Source organism: Alosa alosa, chromosome 22 (genome assembly GCF_017589495.1).
Source record: "Alosa alosa isolate M-15738 ecotype Scorff River chromosome 22, AALO_Geno_1.1, whole genome shotgun sequence".
Classification (NCBI taxonomy): domain Eukaryota; kingdom Metazoa; phylum Chordata; class Actinopteri; order Clupeiformes; family Clupeidae; genus Alosa; species Alosa alosa.
Window position 1 is genome coordinate 133,756 of NC_063210.1, and position 22,963 is coordinate 156,718.

Genomic DNA, 22,963 nt, shown 5'->3' on the forward strand with positions numbered 1-22,963 from the left:
TGAGTCTATATATTTACCCGGTTTTTTTCAGTTGTTCCCACAATATTACCCCCTGATGAGCTTTCATTTCGATGGCTGATAGGCCTACAGTAAGTCTCCTGTGACAGTCCCAACATTTAGCACTATAATCAAAAAATTTAAAAATGTGAATTAAATCCTGAAGCAAACTAAAAATCTTCTGCTTTTAATATAGCCTACGATAAGCTGCTCCAAACGACACACAGTCTCACGATAAAACTTGTCATTGTTTATGAAGGTGTCTTGTTATTTTATGAAGATTTTATGAATCTGGCTGTTTTGTTTATGTTTGTTTTGCTTTCATTAATGGTTTAGTTCTTGAGGTCACGACAGGGACGGAAGTATTTTCTGAGAAGGGGTGCGGATGATGTGAGCGGGTGTCCGGGGAAAAAAAAAGACTGCTAAAAATACCATTTTAACGCAGTTTTCGGAGGGACAAAAATACCAACAGAGAAAGCAGTGCCCGTCTTCTGTCTGAACATTGCCTACCTGCAATAGGCTATCACTTCACTGCTTGACACTACCCCACATGGAGAAATATCGCATGTTAACAATGGAGAGAACGTTTCAGAAATTATTTATTGTGCGAATGGGTAAGCAAAACCATAGGTTTTGGTGAACGGCGATGCAGATCACCCTAATTCATTTGTTTGTGCAACAGCCCATTCTGCGTTCACTCCAGCAAGAGTGAAATAAATGTTTTAAAGCAACACCAACAAGTTTTTTGTACCTTAAAATAATGTTTCCAAAATCGTTTCAGTGGTTCATCAACTTGTAACAGGGTGAATGGCAATTCTGCATTCGCTTCGCGGCCCTCTATCGGCTATAACCGCACTAAGTTTGCCAGATCGGGAATCTGTAGTTCGATGGAATGAGACATAAGAAACTACAAATTTGACTGGCATCTGATGTCGCAATACATCACACTTTTATAAGTCATGCAAAATATTCTACCTTGTCTGTGGACATCGTTATTTGAAAAGCCGGTGCTGGATAAACAAATAGCGTGCGTGCGATACAGGGAAAGTTCTTTGGCGTTGCTTTAAAAGCTGTGTTATCACCATAGGTTATTTGCTACGATATTTACCTCTGTTACAAGTCGTGACTTATGCCCATTCAGCTTGGAGAAAACATCATACTGTCCATAGAAACCAATAGAAATGTAAAGTGAGTAAACTTATTGTCCATTAGAAATGGACTGATAATACTCAGGAATGCTTTCACAGCTGACGTCTGACTACCCATAACCTGCACTGGATTTTAACAATGAAAATGTGCTTTTATTAGTGCAAAAGACACTTTTTAGTGAAGTGACAATACTTTTGACCGTGTCAGTTTGACAGTATTACACTTCCACATTTCCACACATTTTGGTCATATTTTGTGTTGAATTTGGGGAAACCAATTGTTGTTTCATTTGTGTTGAGCTATTGAAATTGTCCTGTTTTTTTGTTTCCTTTGTTAACTCAAAGTGTCTATTTTGCTTAAAAACCAAAAATTCTAAAGGGGTGACAAGACTTTTGTCAGGGACTATAGTAAGTCATGGATTTTTTATTTGTTGTTGTTCTGGGCCCATGGACTATGTGGGGTTATCCACTTTCTATGCTCTGGGTTTTTCTTTACCTCATTTACATGTCCAATCCTATTTCATTGTTTGAATTGCAGGTGCCAACTTCTGATTCAAATGAGCATTTATTCCAGCCATTAGCCTTGGGTTTCACTTTGTTTTTCCAACCGACATTGAGAATGTGTCTGGACAAAGTCAATACAATAATTTCTGATACATCAGTGACAAAAGATTATGTTGCTTTTTCCATTGTTGTCATTCAGACGAAGATCAAGCCATATGCTAAGACAAGTTTATAACTTCTAGAGCAGTTCCAAAGGGTTCTTTTTCTTGCCATTGCACACACTAATCTAACCAATTTAACTAACAAACAAAATTTATTTGAATTTAGCTAAATTCAATTCCATTTATTTATAAGTGTCAAGGCTATAAAGTTCCCATGGGAAAACAAATGCAACTGGCATGGTATTTCAAACAATGCAGAAACTCCTTTAAATGTGTACATATCGAAACCAAAAATATTTTCACCAATTATAAATAAAAACAAATCATGTAATTTGATACCACTGAAACCTATGCCAATGTAACACATGCACATACATCCCTGTGTACAATTGCACAGAGGAAATAAATATTCTGCAATTAAATAAAAGTCATGAATACTTTTAGAACAGCTTACACACTTATCTTCTCTTATATTCCCTCTCAAACACAGTGTATGACCCACAAAGGAAAACATGAGAACACTTAATAGATGTAATACAAATAATTACATTATAAAGGACCTGTTTTTTTTTTCTGTAAATGCAAATAGTAGTCTCATTACTCAGTGAAACTTCATGAAGATGAGAGGTAAGTGTTGATTCAAGAACAAGGGTCAAGGAATTGCAAAGACATCCTTAAAAGTGGGTATATGTCCCCTATAGCCTTTTAATACAAATATCCATATGTGGCCTCTTTTTCCACTTTTAAAAGGGGAAACAGTGGTTTCACTGTTAAAAAAGGAGTTTACACTTTTCATAAAAAAATTTGTAAAACATCTAAAACATTTGATTAAAAACCAATTTGCTTTGATGTCATTCCCTTTTCTCTTTGCTTTTCTTGAGCCAATGTACCATTGTCGACAACTTTATTCTCTGGTATTTAAATACATTAATGAATATTGTTTGAAAGCACATCCCTTTTTACCTGACCATTTCAAGGTGTACTAAATGTTAATTTGACCTGTTCTGCTAATCACAAGCTCGTCTCCATGTAACAATGCTGAAAATTTTTGCAACTATGCAGGTAACAGCTAATTTCAATATTTCATAGAGCAAACGCTTAAAGTACCATCCTGGGAGAACTTGCATCTTCTCAATCTAAGTTCAGCTCTTTTACAAAAGAAGCCTTTAAGTGTTGGGCTGAACATGCAGACCCTGGTTCAGAAGGACAGGATTGCCCTCTGGATGATCTCAACACACTCCCTGATCTCATCCTCTTTGATGGTGAGGGGTGGGGCCAGTCTGATGATGTCACCATGAGTGGGCTTCGCCAGCAGGCCATTGTCACGGAGACGAAGGCAAACTCTCCATGCATCATAGTCTAAAAGAAACAATATATGAACAATGACATTTTCAGTAATTCATTAAAGCAACCACAAAGTAGTTCCAATAACTGGAGTGGCTTTGCTGAAATTTCACAAGAATTGTGCACTTTGTGATAAAAGTGTAAAATTTGGTACACAATGTATAGCCAGAGAGTCCAAAAAATTAGAAATTGATCCAGTGGGCAGTCGTGGCCTACTGGTTAGGGCTCGGACTTGTAACCGGAGGGTTGCCGGTTCGATTTCCGACCAGTAGGAACGGCTGAAATGCTCTTGAGTAAGGCACCTAACCCCCTTACTGCTCCCCGAGCGCCGCTATAGGAAGGCAGCTCACTGCTCTGGGTTAGTGTGTGCTTCACCTCACTGTGTGTTCACTGTGTGCTCACGGATGGAATAAATGCAGAAACCAAATTCCTTGTATACGCAAGTATATTTGGCCGAGAAACCGGATTTACGTTTTTACGATTTACATCCATCATGAATTTTCAAAATGCTGGCCAAGGCACCGATCATTGAAAACATGTCAATTGAATTTTCTTATGTGTTGACTATAATATGATATTGGTAATCTAGTTGGTTAAAAGATAATTCCAGTCCCTTTTCTGGTTTGTTTTGGATGAACTAGAGTGGTGGACGATGGGTACTGTCTCGACTATCTAACTAGTTTTGAATCGCCTTTGACTGTTTCAGAGTGGCTGGCTATGGGCATGCACAAACATGTCCTTAAAACAACCCTTAACATTTGTTTTTAAAACTATGCAACTCACTGAGGTTGTAACAAAGGTAGCCTAGGCCTACATGTCGCTGTTAAGTTAAAGTGCAATTCCAGCGAAAATTGCCTTCAGATGTGTCGGTTACCAGTTGATCCAATATTAGTTGTGCAGATGTATAGTCTATCTTATTAACACCAATTGAATTTAAATAGAAATTGTAAAGATTTACTTTTTTGTAATTATTTCATATTTAGTGTAGTCATTCCATATCAGAACCCCTGAAGTACACCAAATGCAAGCATGAAACTTCAGAGTGTTACCTTTAATTTGAGGCCAAGATTATGCTTCTAAGGGGTTCATACAGTAAGCATCTGATTGTCAGTATGCATTTTAGATAACCCAAAGTCCTATGGGGAGTTTCTATAGGGCATTTTACAAAACGCATGAGCATACCTTGGCAAATAATGGTCTAAAGTACTCATATTGTCATTCTATATTGATCTACTTTTGCACAAGACCTGATGCTAGGGCTCAGTTGTGTTTCTAAGTCATATCAAGTCAAGACCAAGAGGGCTGAAATGTGGTCAGTTCAGATATACTTGTTATCCGGTAGAAAAAGAAAACAATATTCTAGCCTCTGTAACTCTGTGTCAGTACATCACACAGTTATTCTAATTGTTTTCCAAAAACTACAATGTCTCAGCTTTCCAAAGAGATCAGGCATTTGATTATTGGTCAAAGTATGTAGGAGCAATGCCCTCCTAAGTAGATGATGTGCAAAAAAAACTCAAAATGGGGGCGTAAGTATACTTTATAATTGCTCAGACTTGCAGAAGAAAAGATTTGACACATGGCATTGACAAATCAATAACGGGCCTACCCTTTTCACCACCGCTGAGCTAGCATCCACTTACCTGGCCTTTTTAGGGGGCTTTCCTCTCAGGGCGAATGAGGGGATGCTTAATTGTTTTTTTACCCGACATCTTTGAAAGACAGATGCAATGATTAATGCATCCATGGCCAGGATATAATTATACAATATGGCATGATTTAAAAAGTGACTTATGACAATATGTAATACAGTTTATTTAGTGCTAATAAAATTATTAAGCCTATTTGGAGAGAGCAGTGTTTCCCATACGAGTAATCTGTGGCGGGGTGCCACAAATTTAAAACCGGCTGCCACACATTAATGTTCTATGTTATACTATTTAGTATAAGTATAGTATAAGTATATATACTCTTTTGATCCCGTGAGGGAAATTTGGTCTCTCCATTTATCCCAATCCGTGAATTAGTGAAACACACTCAGCACATAGTGAACACACAGTGAGGTGAAGCACACACTAATCCCGGTACAAGTCCCCTCCGGTTACAAGTCCGATGCGCTAACCAGTAGGCCACGGCTGCCCCAAAAGTAGGCCACGGCTGCCCCATTAAATTAAGGATAAGATAAAATCCTTTCATTGACCTGCGCTTTTTAACTGCGCAGCCTTTTCATTGCCCCGCCCCGCTCTCTCTCATAACGAACCCACTGCAGCGCTGCCCCTTTTTTGCATGTGCATTTAACAAAACATTAACGACTGTTGAAGGATTGCTGTTGTCACATAGAAGCAGGCGGGCTAAATTGCTATTAAATCCGCTTAGCATCGTGATCATGCTGCGCTAATATGTTAAAAACTGCTGCATTCAAGTTAACTCTACTAAGGTCTTATCACAACATAGTTTAGTCTCCTCAATGCACTAAGTTAAGTTATGCAATCAAGCCGTATCTCAAAGATAACGTTAGAATACTGGATGTCGAGTTTAGCATGCTTAGTTACAGCTGCTTGTCAATTTCGATTAGGTAACTCATGCAGGGCTCATTTTGTTGACTGACACTGAACTCTTGACACCTGATGCAAATAGAAAAGTGTTTCCCAAGACTCAAAAGTGCTTGTCCCAAGGAGAACATCAGCAGTCTTTTAACTGTGTTAAAATTGCAAGGGTTCCCTCACAAACGTTTTAAAATGACAGACACTCAATTAGACCTATAAACTACCATCCCCTTGTCTAAGTCAGCTACCACCACAAATTGAATCCAATTCTGTGGGAAACACAGAGAGAGATGTTTATAATGTGACAATATGTCAGTCATCATGTGATAACGAAAATATGACTAGGCTGCTTGTTCTGACCAAGTGTTGTCAGTGAACAGGCTGTAAAACTGTTGGCTAAGTTAGACACTCATGAACAACTGATGCTAATTATCTGGAAAACATTCTCTAGCAGCAGTCACGTTGTTGTTTGTGTCAACCAAGTTGTGGATTTGTTGTAACATTAAAAGATGACTTACTCTGTGCTCAAACTGATGCTCTAAGCTCAGTGGTTTCCTCTGAAGATTCACGTGATCAATTCCAGGATACGCTTTTTTCATTGGCTGTTGCGTTAAATCTTACCCAGATACAATAGTGCTATTTTCTGATTAGCTATTGTGTAGCCCCTTTCGTTACTTTTGATCGGCTAATACGTGGCAGGCTCGACTAAGAACTCCAGGGGAGACGTGCTTGATTCTTGCTGGTTCCATAGTGAGAGCGGCGCGGCCAGAGACATTTTGGGCGCTACGGCATATTAAATATTATAAATAGTTTTTCTGCGTGTGAAATACAATGTGTGGCGGGAGTGCGTGACAAAAGACCGAAATGAGTGACTGTCATGCTCAATGCGTGACACTTGAGAGGCCTGTAGCATTTTTTTTTAACTAGTAATATTGTTCAAAACAGCACCAAACCTTAGCAGTAGCTTGCTTAGGGTCTCTACACATAAAAGGAAACACCAACAACCTAGTTAGTGAATGCAGTGTTTATTACAGAAGACTGTTATTATGTAAGACTGTTATGATTGTGCCAGTTCTCCCCTATTATCACATAATAAACAAATGGAATGTTGGAGCATTACGTTCCCCAACACAAACGCGAAAGGTCCTCTTTTGATGATAAGTTTTGTTTAGAAAACCTTGAAACAATGTCATAAGATGGTTCATCACATTACACATCACAACATTACACACACATGTGCAGGCCAATTGGTCCATGGGCCAGATGAGATGTCGGTACCACTCAAGGTGGCAAAGGTTGCTTATACTTGAAAAGATACATGTCTGCAGTTAACATTTTTGTATGATAACCCTTCTGGAGTCACATAGACATATTTGCATATTTGATTTTATTATGTTTGGTATCATTTTACAGAGGAGCTTTCATTCAAGTCCTTTTGTGAAGTCAATGGTGGAGGGTAACTTTAACAACTGATAACACTAATTTACAGTGGGTCCCAGTTAAGAATTGACACTTCATTCACCATCAAGGTGATTCACACAGCTGGGTGAAATGTAAGTACAACTGCAGCCGCTTGGGGGCAGCATAGTCCGCTGTGGCGTTCTGCGGTCGAACCGGACCAGCAAGGGCTGTGATTGGCCGAGTTTTCAGTTTGTTTATCTGTGTTTTTAGCAGCCCCTGCAACATGCTAGTCCACTGTAGCCTATAAGCTTTGTACATAATGTTAAACATAGTTTTGGATTCAGTGGCAAGATTTCTTGATTGTACAGTGCCTGCCTGTCTCTCAGTAATGTTTTAAAATGAGAGCTTCGTCAGCTGGCAGTAGGCTACTTTGTCGGCAGTCATGATAAGTTCGCTTGCTAACAGAACATAAATATGCTGCCCAGAAACCTCGTGAATAGTCCTGTTTTTTTTTTTACTACACTAACGAGGTTTAAATAAAGCCTTTGCCTACAGCATCTCCTTAACAGTAATGTTAACAAAATGACAGCATTCATATGACAAAGGAAAACGAATTCAGTCACTCAAGACTGTGCCACAGCAACCAGTGTAGGCTATAGTCCTACCCAATAGGCCTACTCAAAGCAGATAGCGTTGTCTGATGGTATTTCCAGAACAAGTCTGCAACTTTCAGGCAGTTCTGAGTTTGAATCTAGGCAGGAGCAGAGCCATATAAAGGCCTAGGCCTATTGATATCATTTTTTGCAAGGTATTGCTCCTGGCAAGACTTGTTTATAAGACGTTTGGTGATTAAGATAGCTGTTTTTGTGACACGTTAGACGTTCTTTTAAAATGAGCGCATACGGGGAGTAAAACAACTTGTTGCCGTTTTGGGACATAAAATACGTTAAGTGTTTTCACGTCAAGGTGGTATGTGTTGTTATGCCTACAGCTTCAGAAAGCTGCAGGGGAGCACGGGGCACAAAGTAACGCAGGGTTAAATGTAACATGGACTTTTTGGTCAGTTAACCACATTACTATGAGACGGTGTTCCACAAATTCAGTCCGTATGGACGTGTTTTCACGTAGATCTAGCAAAACGTCTTTTGAAGGCATCAAAGTAAATAGGTGGTAGGCTACTTGTCTTTCGATTACTGAGTTGTGGGTGCAGCGCACTGACTAAAATCGTCTTGTAGGTTAAAAATGAACACCGTTTTGAAACATGTAGTCAACACATAGGAGCTATCTTATCTTAAAAGAAACGTGACCCAGCGGGGTTAATTGTAACACGCTGTTACAACTGTAGGCTGCAATGATTGCAATACAAAAATATGCACGTGTTAGTTTTGTGATGTTTTGCACTTTTGCCTCATGTATTTTCAGGTTTGAGGGCTTTTTTGCCAAGATTGACCTTGGTTAGACTCTGCATATGTTATTGCTCCGTATGGAAAATAAAGTCAATTTTCGACACACGTCTGTTATTAGTTCAATAACAAGTGTTGCTTGTTAAAACATGTGACTAGTGAAACTCAAATGATTTTAGAAATATTTAGCCAAAGCCAAAAGTGTTAGAGAAGGAGAGCTGGTGCAGCTCAGATGTCTTCTTAATTTTCTTTATCCTTTAGTAAAAGGTGCAGAACATTATTAAACTTTGACTAGCGTTTTTGATGTTCGTTAGTCAAAAACATTGACACATCGAAATGTTAGTCAAAGTTTAATAATGTTCTGCACCTTTACTGAAGAATAAAGAAAATTAAGAAGACATCTGAGCTGCACCAGCTCTCCTCTAAAAAATATCTGTCCTGGCCTGGTTGCAGCGGATTGTGGCCAAGCGACAGAAGTCGCGGAGAACCCTCCTTTGTCTACCAAAAGTGTTACTTTGTGCCCGGCTCCCCCACTGCTTGTGAAAGAAGGGGTGGGGGGGGGGCTTAACGTGAAAAAAGCTTAATGTCCCAAAGCGGCAGCGTTTTAGGCTACTCCCATGAGGCCTTCATAATGGTAGGCTACAGGAAGGGGGGGAGGGTATGGGATGACCAGAGCCGTCATCTATCGTCTTTCCAGGCACACACAGCTCGTTACCATATAGCCTATCGACTGCCTTAACAGATAGGCTCTGCTCTTGGGTTTGGCCTCTGGCGAACTCAATCCTCTTGTTGCTTGCAGTTTGTTAAATAAAAGCGATGCAGATTACATTATTTATTTCTGATTAATTGCGTCTTTTGCAACATTTCTTGAATTTCTCCTGGGGATCAATAAAGTATCTATCTATCTATCTATCTACATTTGCTTGTTAGGCTGGGCTACTGTCAATGTCCTGTACAGGTCAATGTTCAACAATTGCTGGTGTAGGCCTACAGGCTATTAATCAATTAGGGACTGTTCGATTTATTTATTTAAGGGGCTACGGAGGAGTTTTGGGGCGCGTAGTCAAAAAAGCGTGACCCTCCCTCGCCAGCAAGACATTTTTTCTATGACCCTCCAAAGTGATTGAGAAAAACGCATGACCCTCCCCAGTCCCAACAATTTATTGATGCCTTAGGCTACTGGGTCAATTTGGGAGCTTGCATGCTACGACTCCTTCATTGAAATGCCTTGAAAAGGCTGTCGTTTGCACAATTTCACAAATAATCACCGGGACCGAAACAAACCTGTCAACTTTTCCCGGGTTTATCGCGTATTTTAACTTTTTCCTCGCTGTCTTAGGAGCTGCAGGGCCGTCGCAAGGTGGTGCGAGGCCCTGAGCGAACTTGACAGATGCAAGGCCCTTTATGAAATCATGCGATAGCTTACTTTACACATAGCCAAGTGTATTTTAATAGTAGCCTAGTCTAATAAGCTACACCAGCTTGTCTTTAAGAGGGGAAATTCAATTGTATAGCCTATAACATTAGCTGAGTCACATATTTGGCCATATGGTGTTTATCATAGGCTACATCATGAAACCAAATAGTGTAACAAAGGCGAACACTTTAACAGGGGGAATTAATTGGGCATGAATCATTGTGCTGAACGGTATGTCAATGAGCAGAAACACACATGACATTCAAACTATTGATAATATGTACTCGTCTGTATCTATAGGCTAACATTGGACAAATAAATGACACTGACTCGCCATATCCTGACTCAGGAAAAAAAACATTGTCTTGCTTTGCCGCAAACTCAGCAATGAAATAATAGGCCAGTTTGCAGGTAGCCTAACGTCTTTTTCATAGAAGGGAGAGCCAGTCTCTCTTGTGACATGGAGGTGCGCAAATAGTTTTTAATAGCCTGTTCAACCCGAAAAGCCGTTCACCCGATGCCAGTCACTGATCATAATTTCAAAGTTTAGGAAGCTCATCTTTTTAAGTTTTAAGTGCAGTGGCCCCTATCTGCCCCCTTTGGAATTATATCTCGAGCCTATTATAAGGTCCAGTGTGTCATGTCCTGGGATTCGGATGTGCTCAAAAAAGAAAAGAAAAAACACTTTTTTATAGATGGTTACGAGGAGCAATATGAGAGAGAAATTTGATGATTGTTGTTTTGGGACGTTAAGCCTTTTCCATAGGCGTCAGTGAAGATGATTGAAGAATGACCATTTTTTTATGCAAAAATATTTCTTAAAGGAACCGTATGTAAGATTGTGGCCAAAGCTGGTACTACAATCACTTTCAAATTACTGTAGAGCGCTGTATCCCCTTCCCCTCCGACTGGCAGAGCTGGCAACCCGGATGCCGAAACACTACTGACTTTGTGATAAGTAGATAGGTGGGACGGTGGCAGCATCAGGCAAAACACAACATGACAACATAAACATCAGTTGAGGGCTGCAACTTCACTTTTTAAATGACAATATCCTGGCCGGACTACTGTTGTCAGTGATATAAGTATTTGAAATGAACATGATTTCTTAATGTCTATGACATATCAGGGCCATTTTATGATTCATTGAAATACATTTCTTACATACGGTTGCTTTAACTTCAAAAACTCAGTGTCTAAAACTCAGTGTCATTCAGACTCAACCCTCTTGTTGCTTTGATATCTTTTTCGTTGTCGTTTGAACGTCGGCAAGCAGGCATATATATGGTTGCAATTTAAGTGATTTTTTTACAGTAGGCCTAGGCCTACAACATGCTGTTAGGCTGGGCTACTGTCAATGTACTTGTAGGCTACAGGTAAATGTTCAACAATTGCTGGTGTACAGGCTATAATCAATTAGCTAAATCATTTCTCCAGCTGTTTAAACATTTTTTTGTGCATTCAAACGCAAAAGGTGCTTTGATATCTTTTTTTAGTTTGAGCGTCGACAAGCAGGCATGCTGAGGTTGCAATGAATAAGGATAATTGGTTTTATCTCTTGGTTATTTTTTTGCATTATTTTGAATATGACTCGCTCCAGTCTCAACAGCACGTAGGCTACTTTTCCCACACGCATCTAAGTTCTAACACACATATCCCCTCTCGCTTTCTCTCTCTCCATCCCTGCGCACGGTGCTTTCTTAAAGGAGCTGCACCATTTTACAACAATTGCATCTACATTTTCATATAATGTTTTGTCAAGTGTAAGCTTAAACTACCGTGATCAATTTAAGTTCCCGTGCCCCCGCTGCGTCATGGAAGCAGTAAGTCAAGTCGCATCAAAAATAGTAGTGGCCGAACTCCCAAGTGACACCTTGTGGTTGTTTGTGTCAACTGCAGTTTGTGCCATTTCTGCTGAGAAAATGGGGTGCGTGATTCATGAAGGAACCCGTCCAAACTTAACCGGGACCCACTGTAACTGTGACTCCAGAAGGGTTATCATAAAAAAATGTTAACAGACATGTATCTTTTCTAAAAGTATAAGCAACCTTTGCCACCTTGAGTGGTACCAACATCTCATTTGGTCCATGGACTAAATAGGGGGATTCGACTTCAACCCGGAATTGTGCATGTCATCTTAAGACAGGGGTGGGCAAACTTTTTGGCTGAAGGGCCACATTAAGTTTTGAAAATGGGCCGGCGGGTGCCATAATACCAGTTTCGGCCATGGGAGGCGGTATGCGGGCAACATAACCGCCAGCCAAACTGCAATGCACGAATAACTCGCATGGCTTGTGGGCGTACTTGAATCAATGAGTATACACCTGTCGGGCTGTGGCTAGTAATTTAGCATGCTAATTCAGGTTGCTATCTCTACAGCACTGTCATTTTTTAATGACATCATCGCCCTTATTTCTTCTCATTCTTTTGATGCGTGTAGCTAATTTTTTTGGATATTTTTACCCTAATTCTTACACATGGCACCTTAAAGAATAATTCATGTTTAGTTCTCAATGAGCTAGTGTACCTATGGCTGTGCCCTCTCACAGTTTATACATCGTCAGTAGTGGGAACTACTGTTGCCTTCATGATTTCCTTTTAAAAGTTTCTTATAAGAAGGAGATATCAATTATCAACAATGACAAGCCAGCTGGAACCTGCCGCTCTCTCTCCCTCTCGTGATCGCAGACGCGGTCCCAATTAAATGGAGTAGCACAACGTTCAGGTTAGATCTGCTGCAAAGGAGATAACTAAGATTAGGCCCATCATCTTTATTTAACATTATGTTTTGACATTGACATTGTAAACGTTCTCTAAGGAGAGTGAAAAGCAATTTGCAGTAAAGCTAACCAACGTTGTTTCTATCGCAGGAAAAAAATAGCAAGGAACCTGATAACCAAATGAAATGCTCAACGGGCCGGATGAAAGTGCTTGGTGGGCCGGATCCGGCCCGCGGAGCCGCAGTTTGCCCACCCGTCTTAAGACCTCTGCAGGTGGCAATATTTGCAGGCGGCAACAAATGTTTCACAGATTTTTTATTTTTTTTTGCGGTGATTACTGTGACGAGCTCAGACCCGCGGTAGGCATCATGTGACTGCGGTAGTAATGCGGTTACCGTACCGTCCCACCCAGTGTTGGGAACGTTACTTTAAAAAAGTAATTAGTTATAGTTACTTACTACTTGTTCCAAAAAGTAACTGAGTTAGTAACTGAATTACTCTAGGCATAAAAAAAAGGGTTGGTTCCTGTTGGTTGTCAGTTGAGGCCATGGGTCGGTAGGGATTTTTTTTTTTTTTGCCCCCAGTGGCAGTAAGGGATAGGTAGAAAATCAGTCCCTCCAGGATTTCACGAGGTTTTTTGAGACTGTTGCGACCTAAAATGCCTGGATGGAAGTTGCAGTGTTTTTAGCTGTTTCTTGTGGAGAAATTGCGGGAGGAAGTGAAAATTACAGAGCCCCTAAGGGGACATGAGCAAAAAAAAAATCTAAAGTTTAGTTTCATGTGCTCACGTGAAACTTTCATGTGCTCATGTGAAAGTTTCATGTGCGCACATGAAAGTTTCATGTGAAAAGGTTTTGTGTGCGCACACAAAACTTTCATGTGCTCACGTGAAAGTTTCATGTGAGCACATGAAAATTTCAGGTGAGCACATGATTTTTTTTTGCTCATGACCCCTTAGGGGCTCCGTGAAAATTGCAAAAATAGTTGCGTTTTTTTTTTTTATTATTATTTATTTAATTTAGGGCAATTAAGGTTAGTAAGACCAAAATCACACTGATAATCTTGATGCTTATTAAAAAAGGATAATCAAAGGTAAACAGTAAGGATTACAGAAAATCAAAGTAGGCCTACTTTATTTGTGAAAATGCTTTGACTGAGGTAATTCACAAAGCAGTATAACCTTTAGTAGAACTGTCCAAAAAAGACAGTCACCTAAAGAGATGGCATCATGTCATATGTTTCAATACATTCATATATTTTGTAATTCATATTAAGTTCATATCTTTTTAATAATTCATAGTCTGTGGCCTGCATAATTACTAATAGCCAAGTAAGTATCTAGTAATTCAGGGCTGTACGTTAACTTTTTTTGCAAGTAGCACTGGTGCTACAGAGATTAAAAGTTTTGTAGTTTTGCCACAAATTCTGTAGCATCGATATAAAACCTCTAAAATCTCTAAAAAAAAATCACAAGTAGGGCAGTTCATCACAGTTCATCAATTGTGGTTGGGATAAAGGCCTACTGCAACTGGATTGATAAAAGGTCATGTTGTTGCAAACATCTCACCTGGCTACATTGTGTTTGAGATGAACAAAAGTTATCAGCATGATATGTTATTTGGTTGTGTTTTTGTAAGAACAAAAAAACAATCCCTGACAGTTCCATGCAGTTAGACTTTTCAATGGCTATCAGGAAGACAGGTCATGCCATTGATTTTTTGTTATTTTTTTTTATTCATGCATTGGAAGTCAGTTCATTTATTTTTGAATAAGTAGAAGATATGCTGAAGATTGTTTTCCACTAAGATTTAATTCACGTTTAGTTCATATTTCTAAGTTTTTAGATTAGAGTAACCCTACATTCAACCTTATTGTCATTGCACGAGTGAACTACCGTAATTACATCTAACCTGTGGTGCAAATGAGTAGGCTAACTGACATGTCAAACAGTGCACCCATGAAATGCATCCCTAGACTGTTCCATACACATAGGCTAGAGTAGGTAGCCTACTAAGTACTATAGCTGAAGGTCTGTGGCTAACGCAGTCGTAATTAAAGTGTCGTGAAGGTTTTTTTCGGAACCGATCTTGTATAGGTTATTAAGCACTACTAAGCGAGACTGTTGCAGTGAAATGGGCTCATATTTGACAGATAGAAGTGAACGTCCCGGTTTTTCTTCTAAGTTTTAGATCTGAATGGTGTTGTTTGGATACTAAGTTGCTCGTTTTAAACTGAACTAAAAATGCAAAGCAACAAGGCGATTGCCACAAACTTCTACCTCTGCTTGACTAATCTAAATCACCTCAGCCCAGCCCGGTCGGGGTCGGAAGATACTTTCGCTTTAGGCTAAACATAGCGGTCACTTGTTCGATTCGCGAGGATAATTTGCAAAGTGTTGTTTGATTTGGAGTTGGATTGTTTGGATACTAGGCCTACAAACAAGTAGACATGCTTTTTAATCGCGTAGACTGCAACTAAGTTGAAATCAAAGTAGCCTACATCGATTCCCCTCTCACAGAAGTAGTCTATACATACGCACTTCAAACAAACGTTTCACCGAGAGCCTACACGGTGAAGCGAAGAGCTCCGTTCGCGTGGCGAAAAACACAAACGGGTCTATTTTTTTTTTAGCCTCTGGCGCGCTATCACATCTGGTGTAGCCAGTTGCACTGATCACAGTAGAAGGTAATTGCTGTAGCCTCCCTGTTTGTCTCACACGCATGCATTGTATTGCCATAAGCAAAACTGTATACTGTAGCACCAGTGCTACGTTGGTAAATCATCCATCGCACAAACTAATTTTTTTGTAGCATGTGCGACATATATGTCGCACTGTACAGCCCTGAGTAATTTCATATTGATTAAAACTATTTGACTACACTTCTGTTTAATGTCATTACATTGGTGGTGTGCGTCTAATTGACTGCGTGCCCCTTTAAGGACGTGAGAGTAGCCTAATTACATTTCTGAGTGGATTGGAAGGCTTGCATCTCACTGTGTTAAATTCATGAGTGTAAATCACTTTTGCATAGTGCATTACGATATGTGGATGCAATTGGGAATGTCTTCTATGTCATTAGTTAAAATAAATGTTAAAAAAAACAACTCTAATGAAATCATTCTTGGATCATAGAAGAGGTAAATGTCTTGCAATGTTATTAATTTCTATGATTTTGGTAGCACTACTCAAACTACAGTGGGTCCCAGTTAAGAATTGACACTTCATTCATCATCAAGGTGATTCACGCAGCTGGGTGAAATGTACAACCAGAGACTTTCTAATGTGGAGACACAGCACTCAAAAAATACTCCATAGAAATGCATGGGGCTAGTTTGTCACGCCAATATGGCCGTTGTCTACACATATCCCACCCCTTCCTCCAGGCAAAACGTCGACATGTGAATACATTGAGCCAATCATATAGTGTGTTGTGAAGACATCGTGCCAATCATATTATGTCTATGGTGCCAATCATGTGTTGTGATCTTGCCGCTGGAGCAAGATTGGTGTCGTGAAGCCTTGCGCACGCGCACATTTACTACACTAACGAGGTTAAATATAGCCTTTGCCTACAGCATCTCCTTACAGTAATGTTAACAAAATGACAGCATTCATATGAAAAAGGAAAACGAATTCGGTCACTCAAGACTGTGCCACAGCAACGAGTGTAGGCTACAGTCCTGCCCAATAGGCCTACTCGAAGCAGATAGCGTTGTCTGACGGTCGAGTGGGTTAATGCGCGTATTTCCAGAACAGGTCTGCAACTTTCAGGCAGTTCTGAGTTCAAATCTAGGCAGGAGCAGAGCCATATAAAGGCCTAGGCCTATTGTTATCATTTTTGGCAAGGTGTTGCTCCTGGCAATACTTGTTAATAAGACGTTTGGTAACTAGTTGATAGCTGTTTTTGGGACACGTTAAACGTTATATACTTTATAATGAGCGCATACGGGGAGTAAAACGACATATGTGAAAGAAGGGGGTGGGGGTGGGGGAGGGGGGCTTAACGTGAAAAAGCTTAATGTCCCAAAATGGCAACAAGTCATGATGGTAGGCTACAGGAAGTTGGGGGAGGGTATGGGATGACCAGAGCCGTCTTCGCTGTACTATTCAGAAAGCATCTTCTATTGTCTTTCCAGGCGCACACAGCTCGTTACTATATAGCCTATCGACTGCCTTAACAGATAGGCTCTGCTTTGGGTTTGGCCTCACAGCGAACTCAACCCTCTTGTTGCTTGCAGTTTGTTAAATAAAGCGATGCAGATTACATTATTTATTTCTGATTAATTGCGTCTTTTGATGTCTTTTGCAACATCTGCTTGTTAGGCTGGGCTACTGTGAATGTCCTGTACAGGTAAATGTTCAACAATTGCTGGTGTAGGCCTACAGGCTATAATCAATTAGGGACTGTTCGTTATTTATTTAAGGGGCTACTGGAGGAGTTTTGGGAGCGTTAGTCAAAAAAGAAGTGACCCTCCCTCGCAAGCAAGAAATTATTCTATGACCCTCCAAGGTGATTGAGAAAAAACGCATGACCCTCCCCAGTCCCAACAATTTATTGATGCCTTCTGTAGGCTACTGGGTCAATTTGGGAGCTTGCATGCTACGACACCTTCCTTGAAATGCCTTGAAAAGGCTGTCGTTTGCACAATTTCACAAATAATCACCGGGACCGAAACAAACCTGTCAACTTTTCCGGGGTTTATGGCGTATTTTAACTTTTTCCTCGCTGTCTTAGGAGGAGCTGCAGGGCTGTCGCAAGGGGGTGCAAGGCCCTGTGCGAACTTGACAGATGGTGCGAGGCCCTGTGCGAACTTGACAGATGCATGAAATCATGTGATGGCTTACTTTAAACATAGCCAAGGCTACCGTCGGTGCATTTTAGTAGCCTAGTCTAATAAGCTACACCAACTTGTCTTCAAGAGGGGAAATTACAGGGATTTTTTTTCCCCCATGCATTTATTCTAGGCTACTGTCAGTGACTGCCGTGTGAGAAGCGGGTTCTGTGTTTCGTTCATGTCAGTGACTGACGCGAGAGAAGTGGGGTCTGTGTTGCGTTGCGTTAATTTATTTTCAATTGGGCATGCCGTGCCGTCCACAGCTCAGTTCTGACAAAGCCGAATTAACTCCTTTTGAAACAATGAGTGCGTTTGTATGGTTATATTGCTTGACAGGGGGGATCCCAAGCAGCTTTCAGCCATAAGGCTACTTTGAGAACATTTCCTAATTCACCCGACACTAATATTCAAAATGTTGAAAACTATTTCGGCACAGCCTATTAACTGACCACCCGATTCACGTTGACTGGGGGGCAGGTGGGGCCATCAGACATTTGTGCCCAGTTAATCTGGCCCTGCCAACAAATCACACCTTCCCACCAGCTGTGACAGCTTAAAAGAAGTCAAGAGGACTCCTAACTCACAGACCTATTCACAAACCGGTTTTGTGGCATTTCGCCTGTTTTGAAATCCTATGCGGCTACAGGAGCTTCCAATCGTGAGGAAGCAATTTTGCATTGTAGGCATAACTAACATGCAATAACGCCACCAACAACAACCAAAACTAGGCTACTCATTGTCAACATGTAAATTAAATGTAACATTATTGTGAATCAAATTAAAATGTTCTCTTTTGCAAACGTAGGCATAGGCATAGTAACAGATTCATTTAATAATGTTACAAAGATACTACATCAATCCGTATGTTTCATTAGGCTACAAGCTATTTGTTTTGCCTTACTCTTGATTCATTTAGGCTAGGCCTTTTTATTCGGTTATTCATATATTTACAGTAAACAACCACAAGGTGTCACTTGGGTGCCAATACTATTTTTGATGCGACTGACTTACTGCTTCCATGACGCAGCGGGGGCACGGGAACTTAAATTGATCACGGTAGTTTAAGCTTACACTTGACAAAACATTCTAATATGAAAATGTAGATGCAATTGTTGTAAAATGGTGCAGCTCCTTTAAGAAAGCACCGTGTGCAGGGATGGAGAGAGAGAAAGCGAGAGGGGATAGGCCTATGTGTGTTAGAACTTGGCGTGTGGAAAAAGTACGTGCTGTTGAGACTGGAGCGAGTCATATTCAAAATAATGCAAAAAAAAAGCAATTATCCTCATTCATTGCAACCAAAGCATGCCTGCTTGCCGACGTTATAAAAATATATCAAAGCACCTTTTGCGTTTGAATGTAGCACGAAAAATTTTTTAAACAGCTGGACAAATGATTTAGCTAATTATATAACCTGTACACCAGCAATTGTTGAACATTTACCTGTACAAGTACATTGACAGTAGCCCAGCCTAACAGCATGTTGTAGGCCTACTGTAGAAATTTCCCTTAAATTGCAACCGCAACATGCCTGCTTGCCAGCGTTCAAGCGACAACAGAAAAAAGATAATAAAACAACAAGAGGGTTGAGTCTGAATGACACTGGGTTGAGTTTTTAGACACTAGTTTTTTTGTAGTTAAGAAATATTTTAGAGTATAAAAAAATGGTCATTCTTCAATCTCCTTCACTGACGCCTATGGAAAAGGCTTAACGTCCCAAAACAACGATCAATGATCATCAAATTTCTCTCTCATATTGCTCCTCATAACCATCTATAAAAAGTGTTTTTTCTTTTCTTTTTGAGCACATCCGAATCCCAGGACATAACACACTGGACCTTATAATAGGCTCGAGATATAATTCCAAAGGGGGCATATAGGGTTAAAGTGTTCACCTTTGTTACACTATTTGGTTTCGTGATGTAGCCTATGATAAACACCATATGGCCAAATATGTGACTCAGCTAATGTTATAGGCTATACAATTGAATTTCCCCTCTTAAAGGCAAGCTGGTGTAGCTTATTAGACTAGGCTACTATTAAAATACACCGACGGTAGCCTTGGCTATGTGTAAAGTAAGCTATCGCATGATTTCATGCACGTAAGTGAAAAGGGCCTTGCATCTGTCAAGTTCGCACAGGGCCTCGCATCCCCTTGCGACGGCCCTGCAGCTCCTCCTAAGACAGCGAGGAAAAAAAAGTTAAAATCTGCGATAAAGCCGGGAAAAGTTGACAGGTTTGTTTCGGTCCCGGTGATTATTTGTGAAATTGTGCAAACGACAGCCTTTTCAAGGCATTTCAAGGAAGGAGTCGTAGCATGCAAGCTCCCAAATTGACCCAGTAGCCTAAGGCATCAATAAATTGTTGGGACTGGGGAGGGTCATGCGTTTTTTCTCAATCACTTTGGAGGGTCATAGAAAAATTCTTGCTGGCGAGGGAGGGTCACGCTTTTTTTGACTAGCGCTCCCAAAACTCCTCGGTAGCCCATTAATTAAATAAATAACGAACAGTCCCTAATTGATTAATAGCCTAGGCCTACACCAGCAATTGTTGAACATTGACCTGTACAGGACATTGACAGTAGCCCAGCCTAACAAGCAGATGTTGCAAAATACATCAAAAGCGCGCAATTAATCAGAAATAAATAATGTAATCTGCATCGCTTTATTTAACAAACTGCAAGCAACAAGAGCATTGAGTTAAGCTGTAAGGCCAAACCAAGAGCAAAGCCTATCTGTTAAGGCAGTCGATAGGCTATATAACGAGCTGTGTGCCTGGAAAGGCGATAGATGATGGCTCTGGTCATCCCATACCCTCCCCCACTTCCTGTAGCCTACCATTATGAAGGCCTGTAGCCTAAAGCGACTCGTTGCCGTTTTGTGACATTAAGCTTTTCACGTTAAGCCCCCATCCCCATCCCCTTCTTTCACAAGCAGTGGGGGGGGCGGGGCACAAAAGTAACACTTTTGGTAGACAAAGGAGGGTTCTCCGCACTTCTGTCGTTTGGCCACAATCCGTTGCAACCAGGCCAGGACAGATATTTTAGAGAGGAGAGCGCCCGGGTGCAGCTCAGATGTCTTCTTAATTTTCTTTATTCTTCAGTAAAGGTGCAGAACATTATTAAACTTTGACTAACATTTCGATGTGTCGATGTTTTTTTGACTAACGAACATCGAAGCGTTAGTCAAAGTTTAATAATGTTCTGCACCTTTACTAAAGGATAAAGAAAATTAAGAAGACATCTGAGCTGCACCGGCTCCTCCTCTCTCTAACACTTTTGGCTTTGGCTAAATATTTCTAAAATCATTTGAGTTTCACTAGTCACATGTTTTAACAAGCAACACTTGTTATTGAACTAATAACAGGCGTGTCGAAAATTGACTTTATTTTCCATGCGGAGAAATAACATATGCAGAGTCTAACCAAGGTCAATCTTGCCAAAAAAGCCCTCAAACCTGAAAACACATGAGGCAAAAGTGCAAAACATCACAAAACTAACTAAACTAAACGGCGCATATTTTTGTATTGCAATCATTGTAGCCTACAGTTGTAACAGCGTAACAGTCGTTTTACTCCCGGATCGCTCATTATAAAGAACGTTTAACGTGTCCCAAAAAACAGCTATCAATTAATCACCAAGCGTCTTATAAACAAGTATTGCCAGGAGCAACACCTTGCAAAAAATGATAACAAATAGGCCTTTATATGGCTCTGCTCCTGCCTAGATTGAACTCAGAACTGCCTGAAAGTTGCAGACCTGTTCTGGAAATCGTGCATTAACCCACTTTCGACCGTCAGACAACGCTATCTGCTTGAGTAGGCCTATTGGGTAGGACTGTAGCCTACACTGGTTGCTGTGGCACAGTCTTGAGTGACCGAAATCGTTTTTCTTTGTCATATGAATGCTGTCATTTTGTTAACATTACTGTTAAGGAGATGCTGTAGGCAAAGTCTATATTTAGTAGTAAAAAAAAAAAGTCAGAACTATTCACAAAGTTTTGGGGCAGCATATTTATGTTCTGTTAGCAAGCGAACTTCTCATGACTACCGACAAAGTAGCCTACTGCCAGCTGATTGAAGCTCTCATTTTAAAACATTACTGAGAGACAGACACTGTACAATCAAGAAATCTTGCCACTGAATCCAAAACTATGTTTAACATTATGTACAAGGCTTAGGCTACAGTGGACTAGCATGTTGCAGGGGCTGCTAAAAACACAGAAAACGCGACCGAAAACTTCGGCCAATCACAGCCCTTGCTTTCGAATCGCCCGTCTGGTTCGACCGTGGAACTCCACAACGGACTATGCTGCCCCCAAGCGGCTGCAGTTGTACTTACATTTCACCATTCACCATGATCGTGAATGAAGTGTCAATTTTTAACTGGGACCCACTGTAGCCTATTCACAGCAGTAGACTTGCATCACTGTATGAAACATTATAAAAACATGAAACATGACATACACAGAACTGCAAATCATCTGATTTTAATATTCACAGATATCTAGGCTATATTTAACTTTGCGTTTGGTAAGGTCTGCTGTTCATTCTGATATATCGTTTTTAGATTAGATAGATAGATTAAATATGATTAAATTAAAGTTACTTTTCTCCTGAACCGTTTACCACAGCGGCTAACATAGAGCTTTTTCTCAGCTTTTAAACTTTCATGTGATGTGATACATGTGATATCTGTGTGATGAGTAGGCTACTTCGCCAGTAGTTCAACAGAGAAGAATGGGTGAATTTCTTCTTATCGTGCGTGGTCACTTTCTCCACTGCGTAAAAGACTAAATAAATTTGCGCTGTGAATGCTAAGATTATTTTGATAGGCCATAGGCTAAATACAAATCGCTATTAGTGGGATGCAAAGCAAAATATTAAAAGAAGGGGGCACCAAGGCCACAGTGGCCTGTGAACCTACGATTTTCAGGGCCAACGCAATGCCATGGCCGTCGTGGCCGCCATGAAATTCCAACCCTCCATATAGCTATCAGAAAATAACAATAAAGTTTGGTGTCCTCAGTTGGCACCGATCGGCCCAAAATGGGGCTCTGACTCATGTTTTAATTTCCCCTGGTTTAAAAGAGGGCATTGGAGTAAAAGACTAAACCTATCAAAATCTTGTTATACAGAAAGTTTGCTTTAATAGTTTTCTTGTTTTGAGAAAACTTTGGAATGCAAACGTTGTGTAATCACTAATGACGCAAACAACATAATGTCAATTGTCATTTGTTTGACGGCCTGCTACAGCCTCATATAACTTTGAAAGAATTTGACCTTTACCTTTGACCCCATGACCTTTAGTACCTAATCATTGCATGTAGGCTTTATTAAGTCATTAACTTTATTAACTAATTTCATGAAGATCCTTCAATCTGGTTGGGAGAGATCACGCCAACACTTTTTGAGTATGACCATGTGACCTTGAATATCAGTTCATCAAGCCCTTATAACGAGTATGCCAAGTTTGATAAAGATCCTCTAAC

At 40.3% G+C, this 22,963-nt stretch overlaps 1 protein-coding gene across 2 annotated transcripts in view; it reads right to left on the reverse strand.

The window, feature by feature from the left end:
• Nucleotides 1-1,691: 1,691 nt before the first annotated feature.
• The window catches only part of oat (ornithine aminotransferase), a 103,194-nt gene continuing 81,922 nt past the window's right edge, over nt 1,692-22,963 (reverse strand). For both annotated transcript variants that reach the window (XM_048232802.1, XM_048232803.1), the window contains exon 10: nt 1,692-3,169. In XM_048232802.1, coding sequence (XP_048088759.1) covers nt 3,009-3,169 — 161 coding nt within the window. In that variant the 3' untranslated portion in view covers nt 1,692-3,008. The remainder of the gene's footprint in view (nt 3,170-22,963) is intronic.